The sequence below is a fragment of the Saimiri boliviensis genome, chromosome 1, assembly GCF_048565385.1.
Source record: "Saimiri boliviensis isolate mSaiBol1 chromosome 1, mSaiBol1.pri, whole genome shotgun sequence".
NCBI classification, from domain to species: domain Eukaryota; kingdom Metazoa; phylum Chordata; class Mammalia; order Primates; family Cebidae; genus Saimiri; species Saimiri boliviensis.
In genome coordinates this window covers 238218348-238233270 of record NC_133449.1, presented here as the reverse complement: position 1 = coordinate 238233270, position 14923 = coordinate 238218348, and the positions used below count along the sequence as shown (strand labels likewise).

At 39.7% G+C, this 14923-nt stretch overlaps 2 protein-coding genes across 4 annotated transcripts in view; one reads left to right on the top strand and one right to left on the bottom strand.

Moving 5' to 3' along the window:
* The window catches only part of CDK7 (cyclin dependent kinase 7), a 53347-nt gene extending 40216 nt beyond the window's left edge, over positions 1-13131 (top strand). For all 3 annotated transcript variants that reach the window (XM_039470346.2, XM_039470349.2, XM_074385147.1), the window contains 4 exons: positions 4254-4340; positions 8204-8353; positions 12368-12515; positions 12933-13131. In XM_039470346.2, the coding sequence (XP_039326280.1) occupies positions 4254-4340; positions 8204-8353; positions 12368-12515; positions 12933-12961 (414 nt within the window). In that variant the 3' untranslated portion in view covers positions 12962-13131. The remainder of the gene's footprint in view (positions 1-4253; positions 4341-8203; positions 8354-12367; positions 12516-12932) is intronic.
* CCDC125 (coiled-coil domain containing 125) overlaps positions 3867-14923 on the bottom strand; it is a 62584-nt gene continuing 51527 nt past the window's right edge. The window contains exon 12 of the transcript XR_012513532.1: positions 3867-14921. The gene's annotated coding sequence lies outside the window, so the exon portion shown is untranslated. The remainder of the gene's footprint in view (positions 14922-14923) is intronic.

Here is a 14923-nt window from a genome sequence, read left to right as displayed (position 1 = left end):
TTATCCTGCCTTACTAAGTTGGGAAAATTTTCCTGAATAATATCCTGAAGCATATTTTCCAGCTTGGATTCATTCTCTTCGTCACATTCAGGTACACCTATCAAGCGTAGATTAGGTCTTTTCACATAGTCCCATATTTCTTGGAGACCTTGCTCGTTCCTTTTTATCCTTTTTTCTCTAATCTTGTCTTCTAGTTTTATTTCATTGAGTTGGACTTCGACCTCTGATATCCTTTCTTCTGCTTGATCAATTCGGCTGTTAAAACTTGTGCATACTTCACGTAGTTCTCGTATTGTTTTTTTCAGCTCCATCAATTCACTTATTTTCCTCTCTAAATTTTGTATTCTTGTTGACATTTCGTCAAACCTTTTTTCAAAGTTCTTAGTTTCTTTAGATTGTGTTAGAACAAGTTCTTTTAATTCACAGAAGTTTCTTATTATCCACGTTTTGAAGCCTGCTTCTGTAATTGGAACACACTCGTTCTCCATCAAGCCTTGTTTCGTTGCTGATGAGGAACTGGGATCCCCTGCTGAGGAAGAGGCGTTTTGATCTTGGGTATTCTCAGTCTTTTTTGACTGTTTTCTTCCCTTCATTGTAGATTTATCCATCTGTGGTCTTTATAATTACCGTCTTTGTAATTGGTTTTCTGAGTGGACGTCCGACTTATTGATTCTCAGCGCCGAAATCTGAGCAACCCACTGCGCTAAATCAGCGGCGTTAAGATTGATGGTGCTTTTCTGACTCTGCACCAAGAACCGATGCTCCGAGGCGCTGGCAAAACCGCCTCGCCGGTCACAAGAGTCGCGCTGGCGACCCATGGGGCTCCTCCGCTGGGAATCTCCTGGTGCGTGAACAACAAGAATTCATGTGAAGGTGTGGCGTCCTCTCGTTCTTTGCGTTTTCACTGGGAGCTACAATCCCGAGCTGCTAGTGATCAGCCATCTTGGATCTCTCTCCCACAGTAGATATTTTTGTCAAAAATCCCAAGCATGTAATCTTATCCATGTTTCTTTAGTAGTATTTTTCTCTATAAGGATTCTTTTTTTTTTTTTTTTTTGAAACAGAGTCTCACTCTGCCACCCAGGCTGGAGTGCAGTGGCATGATCTCAGCTCATTGCAACCTCTGCCTCCCAGGCTCAAGCAATTCTCATGCCTCAGCCTTTCAAGTAGCTGGGATTACAGGTATGCACCATGACACCTGGCTAATTTTTGTATTTTTTAGTTAAAACAGGGTTTCATGATGTTGACCAGGCTGTTCTCAAACTCCTAGCCTCAATTGCTCCACCCTCCCAAAGTGCTGGCATTAGAGGAGTGAGCCACCACACCTGCCCATCTATAAGGATTCTTTAGTCATAACCACAATACCATTGTCATATGAAAAAATGAACATTGATTCCTTAATAAAATCAAGTCTGAGGCCACGCGCCATGGTTCAGGCCTGTAATCCTTGAACTTTGGGAGGCTGAGGCAGGTGGATCACCTGAGGTGGGGTGTTCAAGACCAGCCTGTCCAACATGGAGAAACCCCGTCTCTACTAAAAATACAAAAAAATTAGCTGGGTGTGTTGGCGCATGCCTGTAATCCCAACTACTTGGGAGGCTGAGGCAGGAGAATCGCTTGACCCCAGGAGGTAGAGATTGTGGTGAATCAAGATCGCGCCATTGCACTCCAACCTGGGCAACAGGAGCGAAACTCTGTCTCAAAAAAAAAAAAAACAACAACACAATTGAGTCTGTATTCAGATTTTTCTTATAAATGTCTTTTATATTAGGCTTGTTCAAATTGGGATATAAAATCCCACACATTAGACAGCTTAGTTTTATTTTTACATCATACAAAGCATCCTTAAACTTTGTTTAAATTGCGAGCTTGTCCACAATTTGGCCTGCAAAGTGAAGGTAGGGTACAGGTGCCCTACAAAAGACAAAAGATAAGGTAATCCTTTTGGGTATAAGAAAATTAGCATGTCTAAAATTAGTTGTAATATTATTTAATGTCCTTTCAGTTTTTTTTTGAGACAGATTCTTGCTCTGTCACCCAGGCTGGAGTGCAGTGGCTCCATCTCTGCTCACTGCAGCCTCTGCCTCCCAGGTTCCAGCGATTCTCCTGCCTCTGCCTCCTGAGGAGCTGGGACTATAGGCATGTACCACCACCCTCAGCTAATTTTTGTATATTTGGGAGAGACATGGTTTCAGCATGTTGGCCAGGCTCTTCTTAAACTCCTGACCTCAGCTGATCTGCCCACCTTGACCTCCCAAAGTGCTGGGATTACAGGCGTGAGCCACCATGGCCAGTCAACATCCTTTTAGTTTCTATTTTTCGTGTAAATTTAATATACAGAATATAATAGTACAGTGTTATATACTTTAGGAATTATACTAAATCCAGGTCCAGTCAGAAAATAGAAACCCTACATTGATCAGGAAAGTATACAGTATAAAGAAGTATTAATTATACTGGTGGACTGGAGTAATGGATTGACGAGAAGTAACAAGAACTCTAACAATATAGGAATAGCAGATATAAGGACCTGCCACCACTACCCTAGGGCCAAGACAGATCACCCAGGGAAGACTACCTCCAGGACTGAGATCTAGACCTTGTTGAATATGGCAAATGTGGCTCACCAGAAGGCAGAGAAATTACTGTGGGTTTTTGCTGGTAAGACTTGCTAGAAATCTGCTTATTGGAAAGGGCTGGCACTCTGGCTCTAGGATTCTGGCGAAAGATGTCTCTGTGGAAGTACCCTGCTAGAAAACTGCTTGACAGGGTAAAGTAGGGGTCCAGCTGGCCTCTGTGTACTGCAGGAGCAGCACTGGAGAAACTGTCTGTTCTGCCCATGCTGCAGAAACACCTGTGGGTGCTGCAGGAGTCAACTGAGCAAGCAAACTGGAACCAGGAAGCAAAACCTTTTCCTTCCTGTACTGTCTGTCCATCATCCTCTATTGACAAAGCTTATTTATTGTAAATGGAAAAATATTTAAAGAGCCTAGAACCATTTTCATGAAGAAAGCAAAAAAGGTGAATTTGGAACTGAAAAGCTATACATTGATAACTGGCACTAGGGTTGGTTGTTTTGTTTTTTTCTGGTAAGAGTCCACAGTAATCAAAATGTTTGCGATATGGTAATGTCATATCTTCCCATTGAGTCTATAAACTGTTCCTTAACAGTGTTGGAGGCCATTGTTATTCACAGTATATCTTTCATATAGTTATGTAGATATGAAAGTGAGTTGGACAGTAATGTCTATGGATAGCAGGGATATTGATCCTGTCTTATCAGCTCACCAGTTTTTTTTTAGGTTCTAATAAAGGTTACTAATTTTTAACTTGTAATTATTTGTCCTCTTCTAAAGTTTGCCTTTACACCTCTTCAAAGAAAGAGTTTAAGCAGTTGCATAATTATGATTGATGTATTCTCTTCCTTCTCAGCCTTTGTGACTGTCTTTTGCGAGATTAGTTTTCTTCTTCCATCTTAGACTATTCCCCAGGCTAACTCCTATTCATCCTTCACTTTTCATGCCACTTGCTCTAGGAAGTTTTCCTGACCCATCTAGAGTAAGACCACCACCATCCGGCGTGGTCTAGGATCTTGTACTCTCTCAACCCACGGAATTGTAAATGCTTGTTTATGTGTATCAGCATTGCTCACCATCTCCACCTCTGGGGAGGACAGGAAATGCTTTGTTTTCCTCTTTTAATTCCTGAGGCTTAGCGCAATGCTTGTTACATGGTGTTTATTAAAATTTGGAGTGAATAAAATGGATAGTAAAGGTGCTGTTTAGTTGGTTAGCAGTGGCAGGATCTAATAACATATCCAATATATTTCATACTAAATTTTCAATATTTCTTGCAGAGTTTTTTAGTTTAAAAAATATATTTATTAAATTTATAGTAGTTGTCTAACAAGTATCAAAAACCACCTCAAAGCCTGGTGTGGTGGCTCATGCCTGTAATCCCAGCACTTTGGGAGACCAAAGTGGGTGGATCACTCGAGATCAAGACTTGAAGACCAGCCTGGCCAACATGACAAAAACCCCATCTCTACTAAAAATACAAAAGTTAGCCAGGCATGGTGGTGCGCCCCTGTAGTCCCACCTACTTGGGAGACTGAAAAAGGAAAATCTCCTGAAACCAGGAGGAGGTTGCCGTGAGTCAGGATCACATCACTCACTCTAGCTTGGGTGACACAGTGAGACTCTGTCTCTAAGAAGAAAAAAACCCACCTTGAAAAGTCTGCCTCTTTCTTTCAGGTTCCTTTTTTGCCAGGAGATTCAGACCTTGATCAGCTAACGAGAATATTTGAAACTTTGGGCACACCAACTGAGGAACAGTGGCCAGTAAGCCTTTATGCATTTTCTTTGAAATGTAATCAGGATTCCGTAAAGTTTTTAAATTGTCATATACTTTATATAGTGCTGTCACATGAATATTAGACCTTTATTAATTACAATTTTCTTGTAATATGTACTCAGAACATTTTAAATTATCAAGTATGTAAAATATAAAGTTAAATTGTGATACACCATCCAACCTCTCGTGTACATGTAGTCCTTTTTCCCCACCCCAGTAATCCCAACCTCGGGGTAATCACTATTAACAATTCAATGTAAAGCTGTGTTAGGAGTGTATATGCATGCTACAAAATTAATTTTTGTATTTTTTTTTTATAGAGATGGGGTTTCACCATGTTGCCCAGGCTGGTCTCAAACTCCTAGACTCAAGCAGTTCTGTCTTGGCCTCTCAAAGTGCTGGGATTACAGGCATGAGCCATCACACCTGGCTAACATGATTTTCTAAATAGTAATTGCTTACTGATGTTTCTCTTCAATTTTTTTTAAAAATTAAACTTCTTGGTGGGGTGTGGTGGCTCACACCTGTAATCCCCGCACTTTGGGAGCCTGAGGCAGACAGATCACTTGAGACCAGCCTGGGCTATAGAGCAAGACTCCGTCTCCAGAAAAAAAAAAAAAAAATTAAACTTCTTATTTTGAGAATATTATATATTCACATGCAATTGTGAATATATAATTCACAATTATATATTGTGGCTGGGCACGGTGGCTCACGCCTGTAATCCCAGCACTTTGGGAAGCTGAAGTGAGTGGGTTCACTTGAGCCCAGAGGTTTAAGACCAGGATGGATATACCATCCAACTTAGTGGATGGGCAACATAGTGAGACTTCATGTCTATAAAACATAAAAATTAAAAAAAAAAAATAGGCATAGTGGTGCACACATATGGTCCCAGCTACTCAGGAGGCTGACATAGGAGGATCGCTTGAGTCCAGGAGGTCAATGCTGCAGTGAGTTGTGATTGTGACACTGTGCTCCAGCCTGAGTAACAGAGTGAGTCCCTGTCTCAAAATGATAATAGTAATACTCCAGACATATTTCACGTACCCTTTACCTAGCTTTTAAAGATGGGAGCATCTTGTAAAATCAGTACAGTTATCACACCAGGATGTTACAGTCAAGATGCAGAATATCACCACAAGAATCTCTCATGGTATTCTTCTGTAGCTATACTCACTTTCCTCTTACTCACTCAACTCTTGGCAATCACTAAATACGTCCTCTAGCTCTGTAATTTTGTCATTTCAAGACTGTTACGTAAATGGATAAATGGAATCACATAATATATAGCTTTTTGGGATTAACTTTTTCATACCCCTTATAATGGAAATTCATTCTTTTTTTTTTTTAACTGGCTAGTATTGTGTGGATTTATTTCACAGTTTGTTCAACCATTCACCCATTGAAGGACATCTGTATTTGTGTTGTTCCCAATGTGGGGCTGTTACCAATATATATGCTATAAACATTCATGTACAGTTTTTTATGTAAGAATAAGTTTTTATGTCTCTGGGATAAATTGCCCAGGAGTTCAGTTCTTGATTCATATGGTAGTTACATACTAATTTTTTTTTGTTTGTTTTTTGTTTTTTTTTGAGACGGAGTTTCACTCTTGTTACCCAGGCTGGAGTGCAATGGCACGATCTCGGCTCACCGCAACCTCCGCCTCCTGGGTTCAGGCAATTCTCCTGCCTCAGCCTCCTGAGTAGCTGGGATTACAGGCACGCGCCACCATGCCCAGCTAATTTTTTGTATTTTTAGTAGAGACAGGGTTTCACCATGTTGACCAGGATGGTCTCGATCTCTTGACCTTGTGATCCACCCACCTCGGCCTCCCAAACTGCTGGGATTACAGGCGTGAGCCACCGCGTCCGGCCTACATACTAATTTTTAAAGCAACCTGCAAAACTCCAGAGCAGCTATACTGTTTTATATTCCCACTAGCAGTAAATGACTGCACCAGTTTCTCAGAATCCTCTCCAGCATTTGGTGGTGTCACTTTTTAATTGTAGGCACTCTGATGAGTGTGTCATGACAGCTCATTTTAATTTTCACTGCCCTAGTAATGGCTAATGGTGTTAAATTATCTTTTCATGTGTCTATTTGCCATCTTTAGTTAAATGGTTCTTCCTGTCTTTTCCCCATTTTCTGATTGGATTCTTTGATTTTTGACTGTTGAGTATTAAGAGCTCTCCATATATTCTAGATAGTAGTCCAAAAAGTATATGTAGTTTGCAGATGTTTTCCCTCGTGCTGCCTTTTCATCCTCTACAAAATTGTACTCAGGTTTGTCACTTTTTCTTTAATTGATCAGTCCTTTTGGTGTCAAGTCAAAGAACTCTTTTGCCCAACCCAAAGATTTTCCTGACAATTTTTTTTTTTTTTTTTTTTTTTGAGACAAGATCTGGCTCTATTGTCTGGGCTGGAGTGCAGTGGCGTGCGTGATCTCGGCTCACTGTAATCTCCACCTCCCGGGCTCAAGCCATTCTCCCACCTCAGCCTCCTGAGTAGCTGGAACTGTAGGCATGCACCACAACGCCCAACTAGTTTTTTGTATTTTTTGTAGAGACAGGGTTTCTGCATGTTGCCCAGCCTAATCTCAAACTTGTAAACTCAAGCAATTTGCCCGCCTTGGACTCCCAAAATGTTGGGATTACAGGCAATAAGCCACTGTGCCCCGGCCATGACAATTTTTTTGTATTTTTTTCCTACAAGTTTTGTAGTTTTACACTTGAGTCCAAGATCTCTTTAGAGTTTATCTTTATAGGATGTGTGAGACTTAGGGCAAGGTTCTGTTTTTGTTTTTGTTTTTTTTTGTGTTTTGAGACAGTCTTACTCCATTGCCCAGGCTGGAGTGGGAATCTCACTTTCTTGTCCAGGCTGGTCTCGAACTCCTGAGCTCAAGTGACCCTCCTGCCTCAGACTCCCAAAGTGCTGGGAATACAAGCGTGAACCACCACACCAAGCCAAGTTCAGATTTTTGCCTGTATATGTCCAAGTGCTACAGCACTATTTGTTGAAAAGACTGTCCCTTCATTGATTTTTTCACATTTTTCTTTTCTTTTTTTTTCTTATTTAAAAAAAAAAAGATACTTCTGAGAGGTAAGTTTTTTACTTTTTACAAAAATCCTTTTGGCAGATTTGTGTGGATTTCTAAGTCCTTTATGGGTTCCTTTATTGATTAAGTCCTTTCTAAGTCTAATTTATGTATCTGTTTCTCCCCCAGTACAACACAGTCTTAATTAAAGTAGCTATATGTTAAATCTTGAAATCAGGTAAAGTGAGTCCTCCCACTTTATTGTTCTTTTTCAAAATCATTTTAGCTACTGTAGTCTTTTGCCTTTATATATTGTAGAATCATTGGTCTTAAATCTAAAATAATTTTGCCAGGATTTTGATAAAAATTACATCTAACTTGCAAATCAATTTGAGGGGAATTAACATCCTTCCTCTGTTGAATATTCCAATATGTGAACATGGTATGTTTCGAATTTATTAAGATCTTTGGATTTGTTTCATTAGCATTGTACAGCTCCTAGTATATTACCCTATATATGTTTTGTTACATTTTTCACCTGTTTTATTTTTCTTTTTGGGGTGATTATAAATAGTACCGTGTTTTAAATTTTGATGTCCATACATTCATTGCTACTATAATGAATTAAAATTGATTTAATTTTCATTTTGTATTCTTCCAGCCTTGCCTTACTACTAGTTCTAGGACTTCTTAATAGATTTCCTGAAATTCTCTACATAAACTGTCATATCACCTGAAAATATGATTAATTTCATTTGAGATCTACATGCCTTTCAACCTTCAGTTTGAATTATAAAATTATTTTTACAGGACATGTGTAGTCTTCCAGATTATGTGACATTTAAGAGTTTTCCTGGAATTCCATTGCATCATATCTTCAGTGCAGCAGGAGACGACTTACTAGATCTCATACAAGGCTTATTCTTATTTAATCCATGTGCTCGAATTACGGCCACACAGGTATTTTACCATATCTTTTTTATACTAGGAAATATAGAAATAATCTTAACTGTAGCATTGATAAAAATAGAATTTCATAAAATTAACCTTTTTTAAATACTGGAAAGATGTGTTTTTGTTTGTTTTAGGAAATATCAAACTTTGTATTTTTTCCCCAAACTACAAACACTGTTAAGACTGAGATTAAGTTATATGCACACAGATACAGGAGAGTTTACACTTAATACACTTGCTTAGATAAATACATATCTATTTCATATGATTGGTTTGTAAATACTTTACCTAGAGAGGGAAAGAAAACCAAGGCTTTTTATTTGTTAAGAAACTGGTATATTTCAGTTGCACTCTTACAAATTCATTTAAATCTTGTAGCAAGCCTAATACTGAAAGTAATTTATTCAGCTTATTTTTTCTTCCCTATATAATGCAATCCAGGTATGCATGCTGGTCATTTTCACATTCAGAAAATGGTATAATCAGATATAATTGTATGCTTACAAGAGCTTGAAAGATACTCAAAATAAAACAAAAACTGAAACCAACTGCTATTTAAAGGAAAGAACAATGAAACTCATGACAAATTTGAAGGGCCTAGAATAACTTAGGGCAGAGCATTGTACAACACAGTGCAGTGATTTTTTACCTGATGTAGGGAGAGAGTAATAAGTATCACAAGCCTTTATGGAAACATATTAATGTACAGTAATATTAAGGATACAAAATAGATGTTGCCCCCCCCCCACCCAGCCAGCCCTTAGGTTTGTTCCAGGCTACAAAATCATTCTTTAATGCATTTGCTTGTATAAGCCTTCTCCTTTTACCAATACGTGATATGTGTATATAGAAATGGATGGACGGATGGATGGACGGATGGACGGATGGGCGGATGGATGGATGGATGGATGGATGGATGCTGGGTATTTACCATTAGAATTACTCTTCTCATTTTTTTAAAAATTTTTCTTTGTTATTTTTATGTCCATATGTACACATGCTCTTCTAATTTAATACAAGTAATTTGTTGCCTTTTCACTCATACCTCTATGTATATAATTTCCATCATAACAAACTTGAGACCATATTTAATTATCTAGAAAGTTGTTTTCATTGGGAGTATAGTTTGAAACTTATAGAAAAATACTAGTTGTTATATTTGGGTTGTATTTTAATAGGATGAAGTTTTTAAAGTGAGTTTTTGTATCATGGATGTCTTTATTAAAGTTGGAATGAGTTACTTTCTTAGATATTTATTATGTCGCCCAGAATTAGCCTAATTTGCATATAGGACCACTGTGATTTAGAAGTAATGCTTTAAAAATCCCACTGTGGGCCAGGTGCAGTGTCTCACACTTATAATCCCAGCACTTTGGGAGGCCAAGGAGCAGGATAGCTTGAGCCCAGGAGTTGGAGCCCTGGGCAACATGACATCAGCTCTGCAATAAATAAATAAATAAATTTTAAAATGCAGCCATTGAAGGAAGAAATCTCTAAATGACTGAAACTATTATAATACTGGGGACAGTGGGGAATGCTTGAAAAGTTTATATGAGCTTCATTCTTCTTTCTTAAAGGATTATCCTAAAGGAAGTAATTTTATATGTTTTATTTATTTGATGGAGTCTTGCTCTGTCACCCAGGCTGGAGTGCAGTGGCGTGATCTTGACTCACTGCAACCATCAGCTCCCAAGTTCAAGTGATTCTCCTACCTCAACTTCCCTAGTAGCTGGGATTACAGGTGCATACCACCACACCCAACTAATTCTGTATTTTTAGTAGAGACAGGGTTTCACCATGTTGGCCAGGCTGCTCTTGAACTCTTGATCTCAGGTGATCCATCTGCCTTGGCCTCCTGAAGTGCTGGGATTACAGGCGTGAGCCACCGTGCCTGGCCAGAAGTATTTTAAATCATTGTAGCCACTGGACAGCACTATGCTGCTGATGTAAATAGACAAGCATATGAACCCAGGAGGCAGAGGTTGCAGTGAGCCAAGACTGCACCACTGAACTCCAGGCTGGGTGACAGAGTAAGACTCTGTATCAAAAAAAAAAAACAGGCCGGGCGCGGTGGCTCAAGCCTGTAATCCCAGCACTTTGGGAGGCTGAGGCGGGTGGATCACAAGGTCGAGAGATCGAGACCATCCTGGTCAACATGGTGAAACCCCGTCTCTACTAAAAATACAAAAAATTAGCTGGGCATGGTGGCGCGTGCCTGTAATCCCAGCTACTCAGGAGGCTGAGGCAGGAGAATTGCCTGAACCCAGGAGACAGAGGTTGCGGTGAGCCGAGATTGCGCCATTGCACTCCAGCCTGGGTAACAAGAGCGAAACTCCGTCTCAAAAACAAAAAACAAAAAAACAAAAAAACAAAAACAGAAAAGACAAGCATGACCTGACAAACTTGTCATTTAGGACATAACTATTTTTATCAGAATTGTAGGCCCAACTCAAGAAACTGTCATATCTACAGCACTATACTAGGGGTAAAAAAAGAGAAAATATATCATAGAACATTGGCCTGGTAATTAATAGAAATAATCTTGGATAAGCCCTTCCAAGTAAAATTTCTGTCCATTTGCAGTGGGTTGTTGAATTAGAATCCATTGGTTCTAACCTGTATTTTTTTTTTTTTTTTTTTTTTTTTTTTTGAGACAGAGTTTCGCTCTTGTTACCCAGGCTGGAGTGCAATGGCGCGATCTCGGCTCACCGCAACCTCCGCCTCCTGGGTTCAGGCAATTCTCCTGCCTCAGCCTCCGGAGTAGCTGGGATTACAGGCACGCGCCACCATGCCCAGCTAATTTTTTGCACCATTAGTAGAGACGGGGTTTCACCATGTTGACCAGGATGGTCTCGATCTCTTGACCTCGTGATCCACCCGCCTCGGCCTCCCAAAGTGCTGGGATTACAGGCTTGAGCCACCGCGCCCGGCCTGTATTTTTTTTAAAGCCTTATTTTTTAAGAATTTATATTTTACATGACTTGGAATTTGAATATATATGGATAGTGTGGCAAACTTGTAAGTTCTTTTTAAGTAAGTTTCTCTCTTTGCATTTTGAACTGTGGAGCTCAATATGTGGAGAATAGATATATATAATATTTCACTTAGTGTAGCTCATAATTAGTTTAGGTTGAGCATCCCTAATTCAAATATCCAAAATTTGAAATGCTCCAAAATCCAAAACTTTTTGAATGCTGACATGATGCCACCAGTGTAAAATTCCACACATAAGGACATTAACACAAACTTTGTAAAAATTAAAAATTTTGTCAAAAATATTGTATAAAATTGCCTTCAGTTTATATGTATAAGGTGTATATGAAACATAAATTTCATTTTTAACCTTGGGTCCCATCCCCAAGATATCCCATGTATATGCAAATACTCCACAATCCAAAATCTGAAGCACTTCTGGGCCCAAGAATTTCAGGTAAGAGATATTCAGCCTGAATAGGCTATTTAATTAAGGAAAAATTAGAAGGGAGTCTCTTTTTCTTTTCTTTTTTTTTTTTTTTGAGGTTAGAGCCTTGCTCTGTCACCCAGGCTGGAGTGCAATGGTGTAATCTCAGCTCACTGCAACCTCCACCTCCCAGGTTCAAGTGATTTTCCTGCCTCAGCCTCCCAAGTTGTGGGGACTACAGATGTGCACCACCACACCTAGCTAATTTTTGTACTTTTACTAGAGACAGGGTTTCACCATGTTGGCCAGGCTGATCTGAAACTCCTGACCTCATGTGATCTGCCCACCTCGGCCTCCCAAAGTACTAGGATTACAGGCGTGAGCCACTGTGCCTGAACAGTCTTTTTCTTATAGTAATGGAATTATCAACCAATCTTAGGATCCTAGATGTTTATTTTTAGTAATTTGCATTTGCAAATACTTGACATTGTGTTTTGTTTTTGGGAATGAGGGCATTTACATAGTATTTTTAATGCTCCCTATAATCTTGAGGGTGAGATTTTCCTTCACACATTTCAGGTACTCACCTACCTTACTTTTGGTATCTTTTCTTGTAAAAGGCACTGAAAATGAAGTATTTCAGTAATCGGCCAGGGCCAACACCTGGATGTCAGCTGCCAAGACCAAACTGTCCAGTGGAAACCTTAAAGGAGCAATCAAATCCAGCTTTGGCGACAAAAAGGAAAAGAACAGATGCCTTGGAACAAGGTAAGATTCCCACTTTTATAAGAAATTAAATGAATTCAGAAAACTCCAAATAGCTCACGTATGTCTAGCAACTGAACAACAGCAAAGAAGTGTAGCTTGCTGGCTATTTAATTTTTACAACTTTAAATTGTATAAAGTAGAGAGACTGTGCTGTTTTAGGTGTGTTTACTTTCATTGAGAATACTGCAGGCACTTTTATGTGTACCTCAGAATTATGAGAACTATCTATGTGTACCTTGTTCCCTTCTTAAATCCCATCTGTAAACTGTATGCTAAATGTTTAACAAGGGCTATTGGAAAAATCTGTCAGCGAAATAAAATAATGTAAGTGGAAGCAGTGACTGTTAAAATTGCTGTGAGAATGTGAACTTTGTTAAATGTGAACAACTTCTTTTTTTTTTTCTTTTTGCTTTCTAGGAGGATTGCCCAAGAAACTGATTTTTTAAAGAGAACACTAGACAACATTTTACTACTGAAAGAAATAGTCAAAAAGGCAAATAATAGAAAAATAGTAAACATTAAGTAAATGCTGTAGAAGTGATTTTGTAAATATTCTACACATGTAAAATATGTAAAACTATGGGTTATTTTTATTAAATGTATTTTAAAATAAAAATTCTGTTTTTTTCTGAGTAGAGTGCAGAAGTGAGAAAAGTTCAATTCTCTTGAAATGTAGAATTGAAAATGCATCAGGGAAAACTTAATGCAAATTATTACCAGTTACTTTGAAGATCTGGCCCATATAGCATCACAAATCTGTAGTGTTTAAAAATAGAAAGGTAGGCCAGGCGTGGTGGCTTACACCTGTAATCCCAGTACTTGGGGAGGCCAAGGCGGGAAGATCAACTGAGGTCAGAAGTTCGAGACCAATCCGACTAACATGGAGAAACCCTGTCTCTACTTAAAAAAAAAAAAAAAAAAAAAATTAGCCAGGTGTGGTGGCACGCGCCTGTAATCCCAGCTACTTGGGAGGCTGAGAGGCAGGAGAATCACTTGAACCCAGGAGGCGGAAGTTGCGGTGAGCTGAGATCAAACCACTGCACTCCAGCCTGGGCAACAAGAATGAAACTCCATGTCAAAAAAAAAAAAAGGAAAGAAAAAAATAGAAATGTTAGTAGTGGTATAGTAAATACTACCCAAACTTAACAAATACTAATATACTGAATGTACTTAAAGAAAACATTACAGATAAAATTGAGGTTCCCTCTCAACCTTTTTTCTGAGGAGGCGACAAAATCTCACTGTCACTCAGGGTGGAGTGCAGTGGTATACTCCCGGCTCACTGCAACTTCTTCCTCCTACAGTCAGGTGATTCACTTCCCAAACAGCTGGGATTACGGGCACGCACCACTACACCTGGCTTTTTTTTTTTTTTTTTTTTTTTTTTTTGAGATGGAGTCTTGCTCTGTTGCCCAGGCTGGAGTGTAGTAGTGCAATCCATGGCTCACTGCAGCCTCGAACTCCTGGGCTCAAGCCATCCTCCCACCTCAACCTCCCCAGTAGCTGCAACTACAAGTGCACATCACCACACCTGGTTAATTTTTTTTTTTTTTTTTTTTTTTTAAACGAGACTGAGTTTTGCTGTGTTGCCCAGGCTGGAGTGCAGTGGTGCAATCTCAGCTCACTGCAACCTCTGCCTCCTAGAGTTCAACTGATCCTCCTGCCTCAGCCTCCCAAGTAGCTGGGATCACAAGTGTGCATCACCATGCCCAGCTAATTAAAGTAACACAAATGTATTAGCTCACAGTTCTATAGGTCATATATCTGGCTCAGCTGTGTTTTCTGCTTATGGGATTCACAAGGCCAAAATCAAGGTGTCAGTCAGACTACACTTATTTGGAGGCCCCTGAAAAGAATCTGCTACCAAACTCATGCAGTTTTTTTGTTTGTTTTGTTTGTTTGTTTGTTTTTTTGAGACAGAGTCTCGCTTAGTAGCCAGGCTGGAGTGCAATGGCTCAATCTTGGCTAACTGCAACCTCCACCTCCCAGCTTCAAGCAATTCTCCTGCCTCAGCCTCCCGAGTAGATGGGACTACAGGTGCATACCACCATGCCCAGCTAATTGCTGTATTTTTAGTAGAGATGGGGTTTCACCATGTTGGCCAGGATGGTCTGGAGCTCTTGATCTTGTGATCCACCCACCTTGGCCTCTCAAAGTGCTGGGATTACAGGCGTGAGCCACCTCAGCTGGCCATGCAGTTATAGTTGTAATTCTTGTGCTCCATTGCCCCCATTTCCCTTTTGACTGTTAGCCCCAGGCCTCTCTCAGCTTCTTAAGGGAGCTTCCATGCCCTTGTCCGGTGGCACTCACCATCATCTATTAGCCAGCAGCAGTGCATCAAACTTGCTTGTGCTTCAGATCTGTCTGATTTCCTCATCTGCTGCCAAGGGAGAAGCAGCCAAGCAGCT